The following is a 14,580-nucleotide window of genomic DNA, read 5'->3' on the forward strand; positions in this document are numbered from 1 at the left end:
GCTCCTACCTGAAATGGAGAGGCCCCTCAATCTCCCTCACCATTTTCTGTGTTCTTCCCTCACTTAGTTCCTAGAGTAAAGACTTTCCCAAAATAAGGCCGTGTAAATCCAAACCCACCCTTCATCACAAAATTGTAATTTTGTAATTACAAAATCCCCTCCGTGCACTCCGTTCATTGGTCCTGTTCGTATGTACAGACCAATATTTCCACTGTTATCTATACCTGCAAAGCACTACTGTTATTTATCCTAAAGTGGCATGGCGGGGGGAGGGAGTGGACCCTCCATCAGCGTGGCTTATTCCCAGACCTCAGGAAACACAAGGAAACGGGACCCAACACCCATCCACAACTACCCCACCAAAAAAAAAATATTTACGAAACAAAAAGCCAAGTTTGCAAAGCATGTGTGTGACGGTGATGCTGGGGTGGTAGAGGTCCTAAAAGGATGTCAGGGAGAAGTCAATTATAAAAATGTAAGACTACAAACTGTGACAGCGTGTGTTGAGACGCCAACAAAGGTGATTCAAGAGTCAGAGGAAAAGGGAAGGAGAGACAGGAAGGCTCAAGCACCCTCTGGGTGGGATTCCTCACTTTACACTCTCACTCCCTCAAACCAGGCTGGGAATTCAAAGAGGTTGTAGAGCAGAGACCAAAGCCAACATCAAAACTCCTGGGGACAGCCTTGCCCCTTTTTCCTTCAACCAGGCTGCTCCCTCCAAACTGGCAACACAGTCTTACCTCGAAGGCAGAGAAAGGTAAGAAAATCTTCTGTCTTAGGCTTCCTTTTAGAGAGGTCAGAAATTTGAGTAGCTGGAGGGGGTAGCAATGGCTCCACTATCTTTACTGGAGTTGTGCTGGGACTATTCGGCTGGGATTGAGCAAACTTCCTTTGTGCTTGCAGCCTGGGCCTGTAAAAGCAAAAGAAAATTAACAACAAGCAGAGATCGGAGGATATAGATCAACGTGCAGCAATAAAATCATGACACAAAAGGGAAGAGAGACCTTATTTCAAGCAAACTCTTTGTTTCTAATTAAGGTTCTCTATATCTCTCTCACTCTCGTAAACCACAAGCCTGCTTTAAAGGGCAATAAATTTGCTTTAAAGGGCTACGTTTTCTGCACTGATATAAAATATGCACCGTGAGCAGGTGTGTACGTTTGCACACAAGCGCGTGCCTGTGCACAAACCAGCGTGTGCCTGGCTATTTCCAAAGCGGCATGCGGTATTAGGTGACACGGGATTAACGGTTTTTGTACTTTTTCACAAATCACCTGCCACGTTTATTTAGCATTCTGTGCTTTAACACGATACTATCACAAATACATGCACGACTGCCTTCATATTGTGTAAGGACACCCCGTCCACCTTAGCCCGTCACTGACCTGGTCTCACACCCCCAGAGGAAGTAGTCTCCCCATCTCTAAGCTCCTCTAACTCCAATTCAGCCAAATAAATCCACCTGGAATTAAAGCTTGTAATGCAGGGGGCGGGGGGAGGGGGGGAAGTCCACTTCTCTAGTCTATTCAAAACCCCTCCTTCATGGCCAAATTATGGGTTACCTTCTGCCCATACAAAAAGTCCAAAGTCCTTAGTTAGGGATTTGAAAACCTGGCCTTAACCTACCTTTCTCAGGCCTCTCCCCTATTACCATCCTACGTAGATACCAATCCCCTAATTTATCCACTTGGTGTCTACAAACCACAACTTCAATCTCCTTAACCAGACATTGTTCATTTACACAATTTTACATGTCAGACACTATTAATTTGAATCCTAATGACTCGTGGAAAGGTTTCTTTACTTTTTTCCTAACGCTGTAGCCAGTAGTCGTTTTTCTTTTTCTACCTAAGTGTTTTTACCCCCTGTATAAGTGACTTGACCTTTATCATAAATTGCCTACTATTAGCTCTTCCTTGAATGTTCAAGATCTCAACGCCTAATGGAAAATAAACATCTTTGAGGGTGTGAACCTGTACGTGTCCTGCTTTAAACCACCTCTCTGGCCCTGCTCATAAAGATGCTCAAGACACAGTATTTGAGAGCAGGGAAAAAACAAGAATCAAAAAGCAGCCCTACGGGCACAGGGCTTTAAACGGATCTGCTGCTGCTTTGAGTATTACATATATTTATAATTCTACAGCACAAACAAGTCTTCCCTTAACTATCGTTGAGATCATGTAAAACAGTAAGCATAGTATCTTTAACTGCTGGTGCTCAAAATACCCTAACATTCTAAGTTAACATTATAGTATTTAACAAAATAAACACACAAACACACAGTGGTTTTCCACTTTGTAAAAAATTAGATTCCTTAAATTGCTCAAAATACCCTAACATTCTAAGTTAACATTCTAGTATTTAACAAAACACACACACACACACACACACACACACACACACACACACACACACACACACACACACAGGTTTTCCACTTTGTAAAAAATTAGCTCCCTTAAGTTTTAACCTCCCGTGTCCTGCCCAGACTCAACTCTTGCCTCCCTTACGACCCACCAGAAACACTCCTGAATAGGTCATATTCCCAATATGGACTGACATTTGATCAACAGGGAGAGAGCATGACTGCTGCTTACTAACTGGGCAACAACCTTCAGTCCCTAAAATCTTACAAACGTCACAATGGATCAAAAGCACTTCAGAACCCAGGAATAACCAAAGGAAAACAGCCACATAACAATGTTTAACAGAAATTCCAAACGTCATAAATGGTAAGGGAATAAAACAATGCTCCCAATTCCTGTGTTGTGAGGAACAAAGAGCTTTCTTTTGCAACCAACTGACTGTCCAAAAGATGAGAGAGCAGAAGTGTGCTGGGAGAGCCTCCAAGCCCAGAGGACTGACCTTCAAGGAGGATCAGATGGGGGTGGTGTGTGTGTGTGTGTGTGTGTGTGTGTGTGTGTGTGACCCACTGAGAGACGTAAGAGCAGTGCTTCTCAAACCATCGCAGAAGAGGATCCGTTTTGCATTTGGTTCCCCCTCACGGTCCCCTTTAGATTTTGTCTTTTACACATGGATATTTTTATAAGATAATTATTGTAGGGGGGAAATGAAAGACATGAACTACAAGCTCAAATTTATTATTAGACTCAACAGACATAAAATCACCCTGTTCAACTGCTTTAACATGCTCACTGCTCACTCTCAATTTCTCTATTCAGCTCACTGGCACCAGGCAGCAAACAGCCCGTGCCTTGAGCAGGACCGCTTCAGAGAAAGGACAGGATACAGAAAAGTAGACAGCGGTGCCATGCCCTGCCACCCTCAGGGTGGACTGAGCCCAAGAAAACTACCCTCCCTCTTCCAACAAGCTCCTTCTCTCCTCCAACTTGCCCTTCCTGTTATAAGAAAACCCCTGTCATGTTTTCCTACTGAAAAGGGGTTTTAACTGGCAATTTTCTGATTTGTACATCTTCATTTAAATGGCTACAACTCACACTCTGGGCATTAAGGGGGCTTTATGGAATCACTGCCTGTACGTGAACAGGATGTTCAGTGTTTACTGCTTTCCCAAAAGCCGGCAACGACAAATGCCACACATAATGAGAAGGCGGCACAGCCTGAATGGAAAACAAACATGCAAACACAGATGACAGAGCAGGACACGGCAAAACATTCTACAATTTCATAACCTCAAAGATTAATGCTCCGACCGTTGCTCAAATAAAAGGCGCTTTTTGCCTGATGACTTTCTCAGGGAGGCTATGAAAAATAAGGGCATAACAGATTAAAAGGCAGCAGTAAAATAAATTACCCCTCAGAGGAATAAGCCAAGCTCCCAAGTGATTAAGTATTTGTGAGACCCAGATGAAAGCCAAAGGACCTAAAGAACAAGACAAACCAATATCTTGTTTTAAAGAGGCCAGAAGAATCCGTACTTCGCGGCAAGGGCAGGTCTGCGGTTTGGCTTTGTGTGTGCGGTCCCGGGGGATTACAAAGGTGTGACTTTGCTTTGCTGTCCCCACGCAACAAAAGAGTTTGAATGACACAACTCAGAGGCCAAATCCATGGAGGAAGCACTCTTAGCCATTCGGGTATGTTTGTGGGATAGGTGATTCATTCTAGAGTGTCTGATACAAGGAAATGAATGTATGTTATTTAAAATCAGTACAGAAAGGGGGCGGGGAGGTCCAGATGTGCTGAAGACCTAGATTATCTGCACCTGGAGGTGCTGGGGGAAGAAGGAGGCTGGCGTGCAGGAGAGGACAGGCAAGATCAGACACCCACCAAGGGCGGTGGGGCTCCAGGAGGGCCTGCACTCAGCTGCTGGGTGCCAGCCGTGAGCAGGCCAGCAAGATGGGACCCACCCATCCCTCCACCAGGAACACCCTCCAGCCCATTACCAGAGCGAAAATGCTTTAAATGGAAATTTAGGTTGAGCTAAGGGAGTTCAGAGCCACCCAGGGGTGGGGCTGGAGAGAGTGTGGAGTTCCTGGGCATCAAGGGAAGAAGCAAGCAGAATGTAGGGCCTCCAAAGGCTTTCTTGCCTGAAGTTTAGCCAGGAGGGCCTTTGCTGCCCATTGGTAATGCACAGCAAGCCAGAACGCAGAAAATACAGAGGGCGTCTGTCCCACACAAACCACAGAAGTGTCAAGTGGAGCAAGACTCACTTCTGTGTTGATCTTTTATTAACTGATCCAGGAAGGAATTTCCCTTACAGAAGACTCCTCCGTGCCAGGAAGGTCAGTGAAACCAACTAAAACCAAACTCTCCAGCAAGCCGAAGAAACTTAAACCAACTGAGGAAGAAACGTGTAAATCCATGTATACATGAATAAATACATTGCGGGTAACCTTTTATTTACAGTGTGTTAAAATCTAGGGTTGAGGGCAGTGAGGGTGAGGGAATAGAAGTGGTTTCAGACCATATCATCGCTGTTCCTCACCTTCCGTGCTGTAAATGTGTGTACGTGAATTAAAAGAGTAAAAAATTCAGAGAGCAAGTTCCGAGAATGCAGAGCTTGGCTATCTGAACCCCTTCTCGTGGGTAAGGCCATCTGGGGTGTCCCTTCTCTAGAAGGGACAGGAGCCCCATGGCAACCCAGTCACGACCAAGCTCAGCCCTGCTGGTGTGAATCCCATTTAAGCAAAAGTGCCTCTTTTTGGGGGGCGGAGCGGGGGTGGGGTGGGGTGGATGTGTTGAAACGAAAGTTGCTTTACTGATCTGATCCCCCCCCCCGAGTGTCACTCTATGTAGAAATAAATGCTCTTAGGATAGAGGCAAAGGTTCTCAGGGGACCCTGCTTACCCCAGACTGCTCCCTCTAGCTGGAATGCTTCTCCCCTTTATCTCACCACAGCTGGCTTCTTCCTATAATCCAGCGAGGGGAACATTCCAGCCTGCTGCTTTTTACGGAAGCACGTTTTCCATGTCTCTGTTCAAAAGTCACCTCCTCAGAGAGACTGAGCCATCCTCAAATAGCACATCCCCCGGGACCTAGCGCTCAACTCCATGTCCATTCCCCTGCTCTTTGGTGGCCTACAGAGTGGGCTCTCCTGCCGGGGCCTCCTGTGTCCTATGTCTGCATGTACGGGCTGCCGTGTGTAGATGTTGAGAGAGAAGCGCAGGAACATTACGCTGCTGTCCCATTTATGAACAATACCAATTCCTCGCTCATTCCTTAGGAGTCACACGTTTTTTGAGCAGAGGCCATGGCAATACGGAGGTGGCAGGGAGATGGCTGGACAGATCTGAAACGGACCCAAGAGCTTCAGGAGAGGCCTGTGGTTCTGCCACCAGTAAAGTTATTGGCCATCCCAGGATACGGCTCCCCGAAGGTGGAGTGGGATCCAGTTTCACTAAGAATCAGTTTCGGAAGAACCTGCCCCGTTCGGTCACAATTTCCTCCGCCACCACCGGCACCGCTTATTGAGAATTTACTGAGCCACTTACTTGCCCATCAGGAGCGTCATCGAGCAAAAGCCAATTCAGGTCGCGTTCTGGCTGTCAACCACGCTGCGTTACAAGGTACCCCCCAACCCCAAGGCATGCCGCTGCACCCCACGTGTCCACACGCAGCACACCTGTCCCTGGGCCACAATCCGCTGGCCCAGGTGTGGAGGTCCCGCCACGCGCCCCTGCACACGAGACCACCGCGCGTCAGTGACGGCGCTTCTTGACGAGCAGCGTGAGCTGGAGGGGAGGGCGCCCGGCTTCTCCCTCCTCTCTCTTCCACGCCCGTGGTTCACAGAAGAAGCCTTCTCTCATGTGGGTTCGCTGGCATCGGGGCCAACAGCCAAAGGAACGTTTCGCTTGATCACTTAAAATTTTACCCCAATAAATCTTCAAATATATTTCGTATTTAGGTTAAAAAGAAAAAAAGCACAGCACCTTTATGGGAATAGAGAAGCAGACCAAAATAAACACGAGCGTTATTTTCCAAGTTAACAGATAAATTCCAAGACAAAGCTTGTAAAGAAAACCCACTGGTGGCTGACCAAGTCCTGTGCCAAATACTGTTTGTTCTGTAACACTCTCCTGGTGCCCCCTCCTGCCCTCCCCAAATCCTGCCTTTGGAAGCTTCCGGGCAGCCCGCCATCCCTGTGGCACTGTGTCTCCGGGTCTCCTCTGGGGTTACCTACAGGATAGAGTTAACCGGCTTATTGCTATCTGTGTGCTCAATCTCTAGGGCAGCCCTAAATATGGCACAACAGCAATTTCTAGGTTAATTAAATTCCATTTCTGTCCAGGATTTCTGATAGTTTACAAACCCATGGAGGACGAGGGGTATGCATGCAACTCAGCTGGACAAGGCGGGAGCGAGGGGGACTACGGGGTCTAAAGCAGTGCCCAGCCGGTCCTCGTGGAGGGCCGTGTATGCCAAACACCATCTTATTAACTTAATTTTCCAATATTAAAAACATAAGCTGGTAAATCCAGTTATTTAGATTACACCCCAAGTCTAAACAAAAAGCAATGCATGGGTGGGGGGCAGGGTGTGTGTTCATTCAAGAAAGAAAATGCGTTATATCCGACAAATGCAGAGGGACCCGCATAGCCAGGCTCTTTGTGCTGGTGTGGGAGCTGGCCCTGAAGCTTTGCCAACTTGCTGAAAGGCCTATTCAAAAAAAAAAAAAAAAAAATTCCTGTGTTTCCATCTCCAAAATAAGTACCCACTCTATTCTACCCCCAGACACACACACACTACAGACCTGGCAGCTAGTGAAAGAAACAAGGGCGGGTGTGTGCTGGAGGTTGTATGGGTCGGGCAGGGGATATCCCCTGCCCAGGGCAAGCTGCCCACCAAATTCAAATGCAAGTGCAGTTGCGGGCAAACCACACAGGATGGCTGTAAACATCCTGTAGAGTAAAGAGAAAATAAACACATCCTCAAGTGAACCCGGAGGCTAGCAGAGACCAACGCACAGCAAACTCAGTAACAAGAAGCACTGGCAACAGGCTCCATCTTTCTGCGCTCACGTCCCACCCTGCTCCAGAGTTACAATGGGTGTTTGTCTCATTGGGGTGTAGGGACTTCACCCAGTGACAGAAAAGGGAGGTCTGCAGCTCCATGAGAAGAGAAATGCCTGCTTTCAGGTGTTTCTGGAGATCTTGCCATACTGGTTCAGAGGCCTCATTTCTTGCTTAACATAGAAAGAGATGAAATCGTTTATGCTAAAAACCACAGGATGTTAAATATTTGCAGCACTTGTCTTACATTAAATTACACAGGCAACTATTTAGAGTAAAAGTTTGCTATTAACCTGATATACCTAAAGGAACTTTCTTTGCTTGAATCTCCTGGAGATGAAACCCTTGAAACCCTGTTAAGTTCTGCTTGGTCAGAGTGGTACAAGGAAAAGAACTGTGCTATCACAAAACCTGGGCTGCTTTGGTTCAACTACCTTGTGACCTTGGGCAAGCTGGGACTCTATTTCCCTGTTGGCAGAAGCAGTGGGGGGGGGGGGGGGAAAGAGACCCCCTATGAAAAGGAAACAACTCAGGGTCCTTCTAGCTCCAATCTCCTCTGACCTCATCTATAAAACCTGAATATAGTAATTCCTGTAATAATTCCTCTAGCATTATGATTTCATAATTCTGGTGACAAGTACTGATCTTTTGCCTGTACCAAGTGGGAAATAAAAACCTCCAAAATGCCTGTGTTGCTAAAGATTGCTAGCGCCTACTTCCCAACTACAGGTTGTCAGGCAAAACAGCAAACGTGATAATTTCCAGATCTTGAGATACGCATACCGCCTTGCACTTTAGAAGGCAGAGGTGGAAAAAATTTTAAATATAGATGTTTCCAAAAAAAAAAAAAAAAAAAAAGATGGCACAATGCCAAAAGTTGTTCCATAATCCCTTAAACTACTAACTACTATGCTATCTACACTCTGCTGCCTTAAGACCTAACCCTTCCAATTAGGAATAAATCACTCATTTAGGAAAACACGTGAACTTCCTTCAGAACCCTGAGATATCCTCAGGACGGCTAACCTAACCACCTGTAAGTATATTCATCAGCTCTACCCATCAAAAGGCCACACGAAAGAGAAGGCAAGTACTGCAAACCCAAACACCACCCCGACTTCGGAAGATACTCCACATGCTCCCAAATAACTGCACTCCCTCAGAAAGCGGGCATCAGAGAGAAAGGTGAGCCTTCATTTTCTTTACCTCAGGTAAAAAGGGTCAGGGGAGAGAAAGGAGAATACCCAAAGTACTAAATATCTACAAGATACATGTGGTGTCTTCCCAAGTAAAACATTTCTTGGGCACACACATCTCAGGCTGGTGGTGGGAGCCCACACAAATGGTATGGAAAGTAATATGCAGAACCGCTTTTGATCCCATTAATAAAATAATGCAATTATTTTGTTTTTAAGTCTGATGCAGCATCCTGAAATGTCAAAGAACCAAGGCTGCCTGGAAATCCTGACTCTGTCATGATCAAGGAAATATTTGACATTGACTTCTTTTGTGTTCTAGAAAGCAACCATGTCAAATTTGAGAGGGATCATCATTAATCAACAATTAAAGCGGCAACAAAGCTCTTTTGTTCTGTCAGTCACAAATGTCACACGTGTTACAGTTTACTACCAATGGAAAGCCGCAGGTTTCGCCACCCCCAGGCCGCATAACCCTCTCCTTCTCGGGGATCCAACCCCAAACCCAGGATCTAGGACCTTCAAATGCTCCTCTCCACACAGACTGTTGGGTTCAGGGCAAGTCTTGAGCAAAAACTGTATCTTACAGCAAAAATAACAAAAGGATAACACGGGTCAGAAGACCAACACATGGAAGTTAAACGTCTTAATCCAGCATGGATCTGCCAAAGAAATTCCTAATACACTACTGTAGTTACAAGGTGTGAACAAGTTACCTAAAGTACACTCATCTGTAAAAGCCTCAAAGAACCAGTTGAAATGCTGATCTGCCTTTCCATTCATTCTCTCTTGAGGTGGGACTGCCAATTTTGTTTTTAAAAATACTATTTCAACAAGAACCCCAGCAGTTTCTCAATTTTAGGTTACTCAATACCCGGCTGCGAACTGCCAGAAAACTCCTCGAATCCTGGCAGAGACATGGCTGAGAAGGGAGACTGAATGACTCTGTGAGGCAGCAATCATGTTTTACTTCGTTCTTTGAAGGAGAGAAGAAAAATACACGAAGAAATTCATCCTGCAATGTTACACAGTTCATTCATTAAACAACAGAATCCAGCGGAACCCTAGCCGTATAACTGAAAAGTCAATCCTATGGAAACTTCCCACCAGAAACATGCCCCACGGAGTTGCGCACAGGGTGAGATTCGAAAGTCCATCCGCACGTGATGGACCAAAGCACAAAGGCAGTGCTCGGAGAGCTAACCAGTCCCTGAAAGATACGGAGTAGGCTTCCTTCAGCTTCTCACATCCTCGGCCTCTTGGACAGTAAGTCTGCTAACAGGGATCTGCTTTATTTAAAGGACAGCAAACAGAAAGGGGAATCTGGACAACTTCCCCACCCACTGGAAATCCCATGAAGTAGCCAACAAGCACCAATAGATGGCAGTAGACAGTCTTTAGACACCAGCTCTGGGATCTCCCCTGAAAGGGGAATTCTGACTTTCGCAGATTTATGATAAGCCTGGCATTAACCAATTTTTAGTACCTGCACTAAAATATGACGCCAGCTAGGTAAGAAACAAGCCACTCTTTACAGAAAGTAAGAGATGAACAACGTTAGCAATACTATTCGTTTAACCCAACAACTCAATTACAACTCAAGCTCCTTGCTTGTATATGGAAAATACACAGCAACTCACAATCCAACATTTTATATCTTGAAAATATACCTAGGGCTAAAATCCACTGGATTGTTTTCTGAAATACGTTCCCTCCCCCAAAAGTGATTTTTACCACCCAGAAAAGTAAGAAAAGGCAAAACTAAAGTAATGCACCATGGTTCTAATATGCTTCCTTCCCTGGCAAGCCCAGAGTATTCATTTTGGGGCTCTGACAGAAATTTATTTAGTAGGCTGAAACATAATCACATGTAATGTTCAAAGTATGGGTGTTACTTAAGCTATCACCAACCAAAATGCGGAGGGAAGTCTGTTCTGTGATAAAGGGATACGCTACAATCCACACATTGTCTCTTCCTGAACGTTTATAAAAGAGGTCTAGGATTTTTTTTTAATTAATTAATTTATTTTTGGCTGCATTGGGTCTTTGTTTCTGCGCGCGGGCTTTCTCTAGCTGCGGCAAGCGGGTGCTCTTTTGCTGAAGAACACGGGCTCTAGGCATGCAGGATTCATTAGTTGTGGCACACAGGCTCAGTAGTTGTGGCTCACCGTCTCTAGAGTGCAGGCTCAGTAGTTGTGGCGCACAGACTTAGTTGCTCCGCAGCATGTGGGATCTTCCCGGACCAGGGCTCGAACCCGTGTCCCCTGCATTGGCAGGCAGATTCTTAACCACTGCGTCACCAGGGAAGCCCAAGGTCTAGGATTTTACGACAACTGCTAAAGTTAAAAAACATGACCATGTGCTTCCCCGGTGGCACAGTGGTTAAGAATCTGCCTGCCAATGCAGGGGACACGTGTTCAAGCCCTGGTCCGGGAAGATCCCACATGCCGCAGAGCGGCTAGGCCCGTGTGTCACAACTACTGAGCCTGCACATCTGGAGCTTGTGCTCCGCAACGGGAGAGGCCACGACAGTGAGAGGCCTGCGCGCCGCGATGAAGAGTGGCCCCCGCTCGCCGCAACTGGAGAAAGCCCTCGCACAGAAACAAAGACCCAACACAGCCATCAATCAATCAATAAGAAAATACACAATTGGGAAAAAAAAGACCATAATTAAAAAGAATCTGCTAATCACTAATGAACATAAGAGCCATTATCCTCCCCCCGCCTTTTTTTTTTTTTTTTTTTTTTTTTTTTTTCTGTTTATGCTCTGTGATCCTGGAGTTAACGGCACGTTCTCCCAATGAAAAACAGGAGCTCGCAGCATCCCAGACTCGGAGACTCAGCCCAGGCTCAGTGTCACTGGAGGCTGCCGTGACGGACCCAGCAGACACAACAGTGGCACAGAAATTTAAACAAAAACCCAAGAACTTGCATCAATTCAAAGGAGGCAAAAGAGAGTCATGGCATAGAACTCACCTTCCTTTCTAACAAGGCCTAGGATACCCTCAAGCAATGCTGAACTTCTACCAACGTTCAGGGTTGCAGAAGGTAACCATATGTCAGGCCAGGAAGCAGAAACATTTATCCAAATGGCATCGCTATATCAAACCAAACCAAGTGGCCTTTTAAACCAGACGGGCCAAGGGAATGGAGGCCAACTCACACCTTCCAACTCAGCCAAGATCGTCTCTCATTTACACTCTTAACACCCATTCTGGGACCTAAGATGCCTCTCCCCAGTATAAAAGTCCCCTCACTTCTTCCTTGTCAACCACCTGGGAGTCCCAGATGGACTCTGCAGGATATGAACCCACAGGCCCTAATACCTGAGGTCAAGGGAGCACTAAGTGGAAAGTCACGTCTGTGGGTGGCAGCAAATGACAAGCAGAGACTCACCAAACATCTGCAGGACACACACATCCACCATAACTGTGTGTGGCTCAAAAGATCCCTCGCAGGGGTCTAGTGACAGTGTCTTCTGACTAGACCTCACTTACATCACAAAATGAGAATTTCTCCAAGAGGGAAAAGTTGGTCTCTGACTCACAAGGGGCCCTGTCATCGAATATGTTTTCTTACACCCATTTAACCAACAAAACCCTGCTGTTAATAAGACGAGTGACTTATCACTCCTTTCCAGAGATAGTATATTTGAATTTGCTGAGATGCTATAAAAGCAGCTCAAAGGACTTTCAAAGGCTTTGAGCAAGGCCAGCTGCAGAAAACTCCAAGAGGCGAGATTGGCAGTACACAGAAATCCAAACAAGCCCTCCCCTTCACCCAGTGCTGTCAATGACTAGTTATCCCTTTTCCGTCTGCAACATTCAAATGCCCTGACAAGTTCTGATCCTCACCAAGTTCCAGGAAACAACCACAGGAAAGTCCAACCTCTTATACAGGACTTAAGATAAACACCCAAGCTGTATGCACCACTTCAGCAACTCCCAAGGGCTGAAAGACTTCCTGTTCAATTAAGCCCTTCATTAATCCTTCCTGCTCAAGCCCATTTTCGTGTCCATAAACAGGAAACAATGAAGCCACAGGTCAGCCTCCTTCAGTGCAGCTCATACCCTCCAAAGAAGGCCACAGGTCCACCTTCTTTCCTAGGTGCTGTCACAAAGCCTCAGCATCGCCTGGCTCCTTTCATTTTCTCTGTATGGCGGTACAAAAGAGGACAGAGAACCAAAAGTACAGAAAAGAGGGAAAGAAATGGGAGAGAATCCCAATGTTCCTCATGATCCTAATAAATTGTGAAAATGGCGGGCAGGGGGGAGACAATTCAACCGATGGAAACCTCCAATAATAAAAGGCACTGTCAACAACATTTATGAACTGAAAGTTTAAAAAGTGACTAACCTCTAAAATCTTATTTTTTTAACCCCAAACTCAAACCTAGCTTCTGTGGGTCCTCCCACACCAGGAACAGTCAATTTTTGTGATGCTTCCCATCGGTACATGTGTTGTTTTCCCATGGCCCCATTCTCTCCCATTCCACTGCCCAGCCCAGAGGAGAATGTAAGCCCCTTCCACTGAGTGGCGAGACACTTGGCCACGGGAACCTCCCACGTGGCTCTTCTCGCTGCGCTGCACCGCCACCACCAGGCAAGCCAGCTCTGGAGGAAAAGGAGAACCCCAAGGTGCAATTTTAGGATGGGTGCTGGTAGGGACCCCGTGAAGGAGGGGACGCGAGAGAGAAAACTGTCAAATCTTCCCAAATGGTTGGAACCCATGACGTGCTGAGGCATCATGGAAACAAATGACATCCTCCCCTTCTCTGTAACCCACTGATTAACTCAAAGAAACAGAAGCTACTTAAATGCAAGCTTCCCCACAGTTATAGCTTTAGCAAAATGTCAGGGCTACAAGCTGGATAAATCTGAATCCTGTTGGTAAAGATGCGGGTGGCAGGCCATGGGGGCCAGGAGGCGCGGAACTACTCCCTTTAGAAGAAGTCTCTTCAATTCCACCAGCCTAAACATGCCCTAATGGTCTCCCTTTGATCAAAGAGACATCCATCTTCCACTGTGTCAATAGGAGGCCAAACACCACGCTCCCAGCCATCCATCAGCCCTGGGAAGGGTCAGAAGGCCCCGCCTTCAGCACTTTGTAAATGAGCATGTAGGAGAACATTTCCAGCTGGACACTTAAAAGTTTTCTGCCTCCCCCGACTCCCTCCAAAATACCCTCAGAGACCAGTGATAACAACCTCACACCCAGAAAAGACCCCCAGAAGTTGACCCTGGGAACCCACCGGTTTGCAGGACGGTCATTCCCTTCCCCAGCTTAGTCCTTCAGCTGTGCTCTTCCTCAGGTTTCTCTTTTTGATTCTCCTATTTCACACAATTCCAGGTATTCCAGATTTTACCCAGTGCTTTCTTTTTCTTTTTCTTTTCTTTCTTTTTTTTTTTTTTTTGCGGTACGCGGGCCTCTCACTGTTGTGGCCTCTCCCGTTGCGGAGCACAGGCTCCGGACGCGCAGGCTCAGCGGCCATGGCTCACGGGCCCAGCCGCTCCGCGGCACGTGGGATCCTCCCGGACCGGGGCATGAACCCGCATCCCCTGCATCGGCAGGCGGACTCTCAACCACTGCGCCACCAGGGAAGCCCACCCGGTGCTTTCTGAAATGGATTTATTTCATCTGAGATGCAGAGTACAGCAATGTAACGTCACAGGGGTTCCCCCCGCAAATTACTGTTTTCTTTGTGTTACACAATTTTGAAAGCAGATAATGTTACGTGAATTAATCCTACAGGTAGAAACAGGGTGCATCGCTGGAACTGTTGGTGCCGCCAGGTAAGTTAGACCTCCCTGTCCTAGATTTCTACAATCTTTCAGCTCTAGGATTATAAAGACACCAACAAACTTGAGCAAGGAGTCATAAAACGAAAACACTACTCAGTGAGCTCTGATAATTTGCTATCAATCTAAAACTGTAGATATATTTCACAGAAGAGT

The 14,580-nt window shown here is 46.4% G+C and overlaps 1 protein-coding gene across 2 annotated transcripts in view; it reads right to left on the reverse strand.

The window, feature by feature from the left end:
* LOC114485121 (protein Jumonji-like) overlaps positions 1 to 6,004 on the reverse strand; it is a 36,934-nt gene extending 30,930 nt beyond the window's left edge. Inside the window, exons 1-2 of one of the 2 annotated variants that reach the window (XR_003678603.1) lie at positions 3,654 to 3,725; positions 741 to 910 (exon numbers count right to left, since the gene is read on the reverse strand). Coding sequence is in view for 1 of the 2 variants with exons in the window: in XM_055083122.1 (XP_054939097.1) it covers positions 741 to 910; positions 5,913 to 5,932 (190 nt within the window). In the remaining variant the exon portion in view is untranslated. Of the gene's footprint in view, positions 1 to 740; positions 911 to 3,653; positions 3,726 to 5,912 lie in introns of those variants that run through there. The other variant, XM_055083122.1, reaches the window with a different exon arrangement.
* Between the last annotated feature and the right edge of the window lie 8,576 nt (positions 6,005 to 14,580).

This window comes from Physeter macrocephalus, unplaced genomic scaffold (assembly GCF_002837175.3).
Source record: "Physeter macrocephalus isolate SW-GA unplaced genomic scaffold, ASM283717v5 random_686, whole genome shotgun sequence".
Classification (NCBI taxonomy): Eukaryota; Metazoa; Chordata; class Mammalia; order Artiodactyla; family Physeteridae; genus Physeter; species Physeter macrocephalus.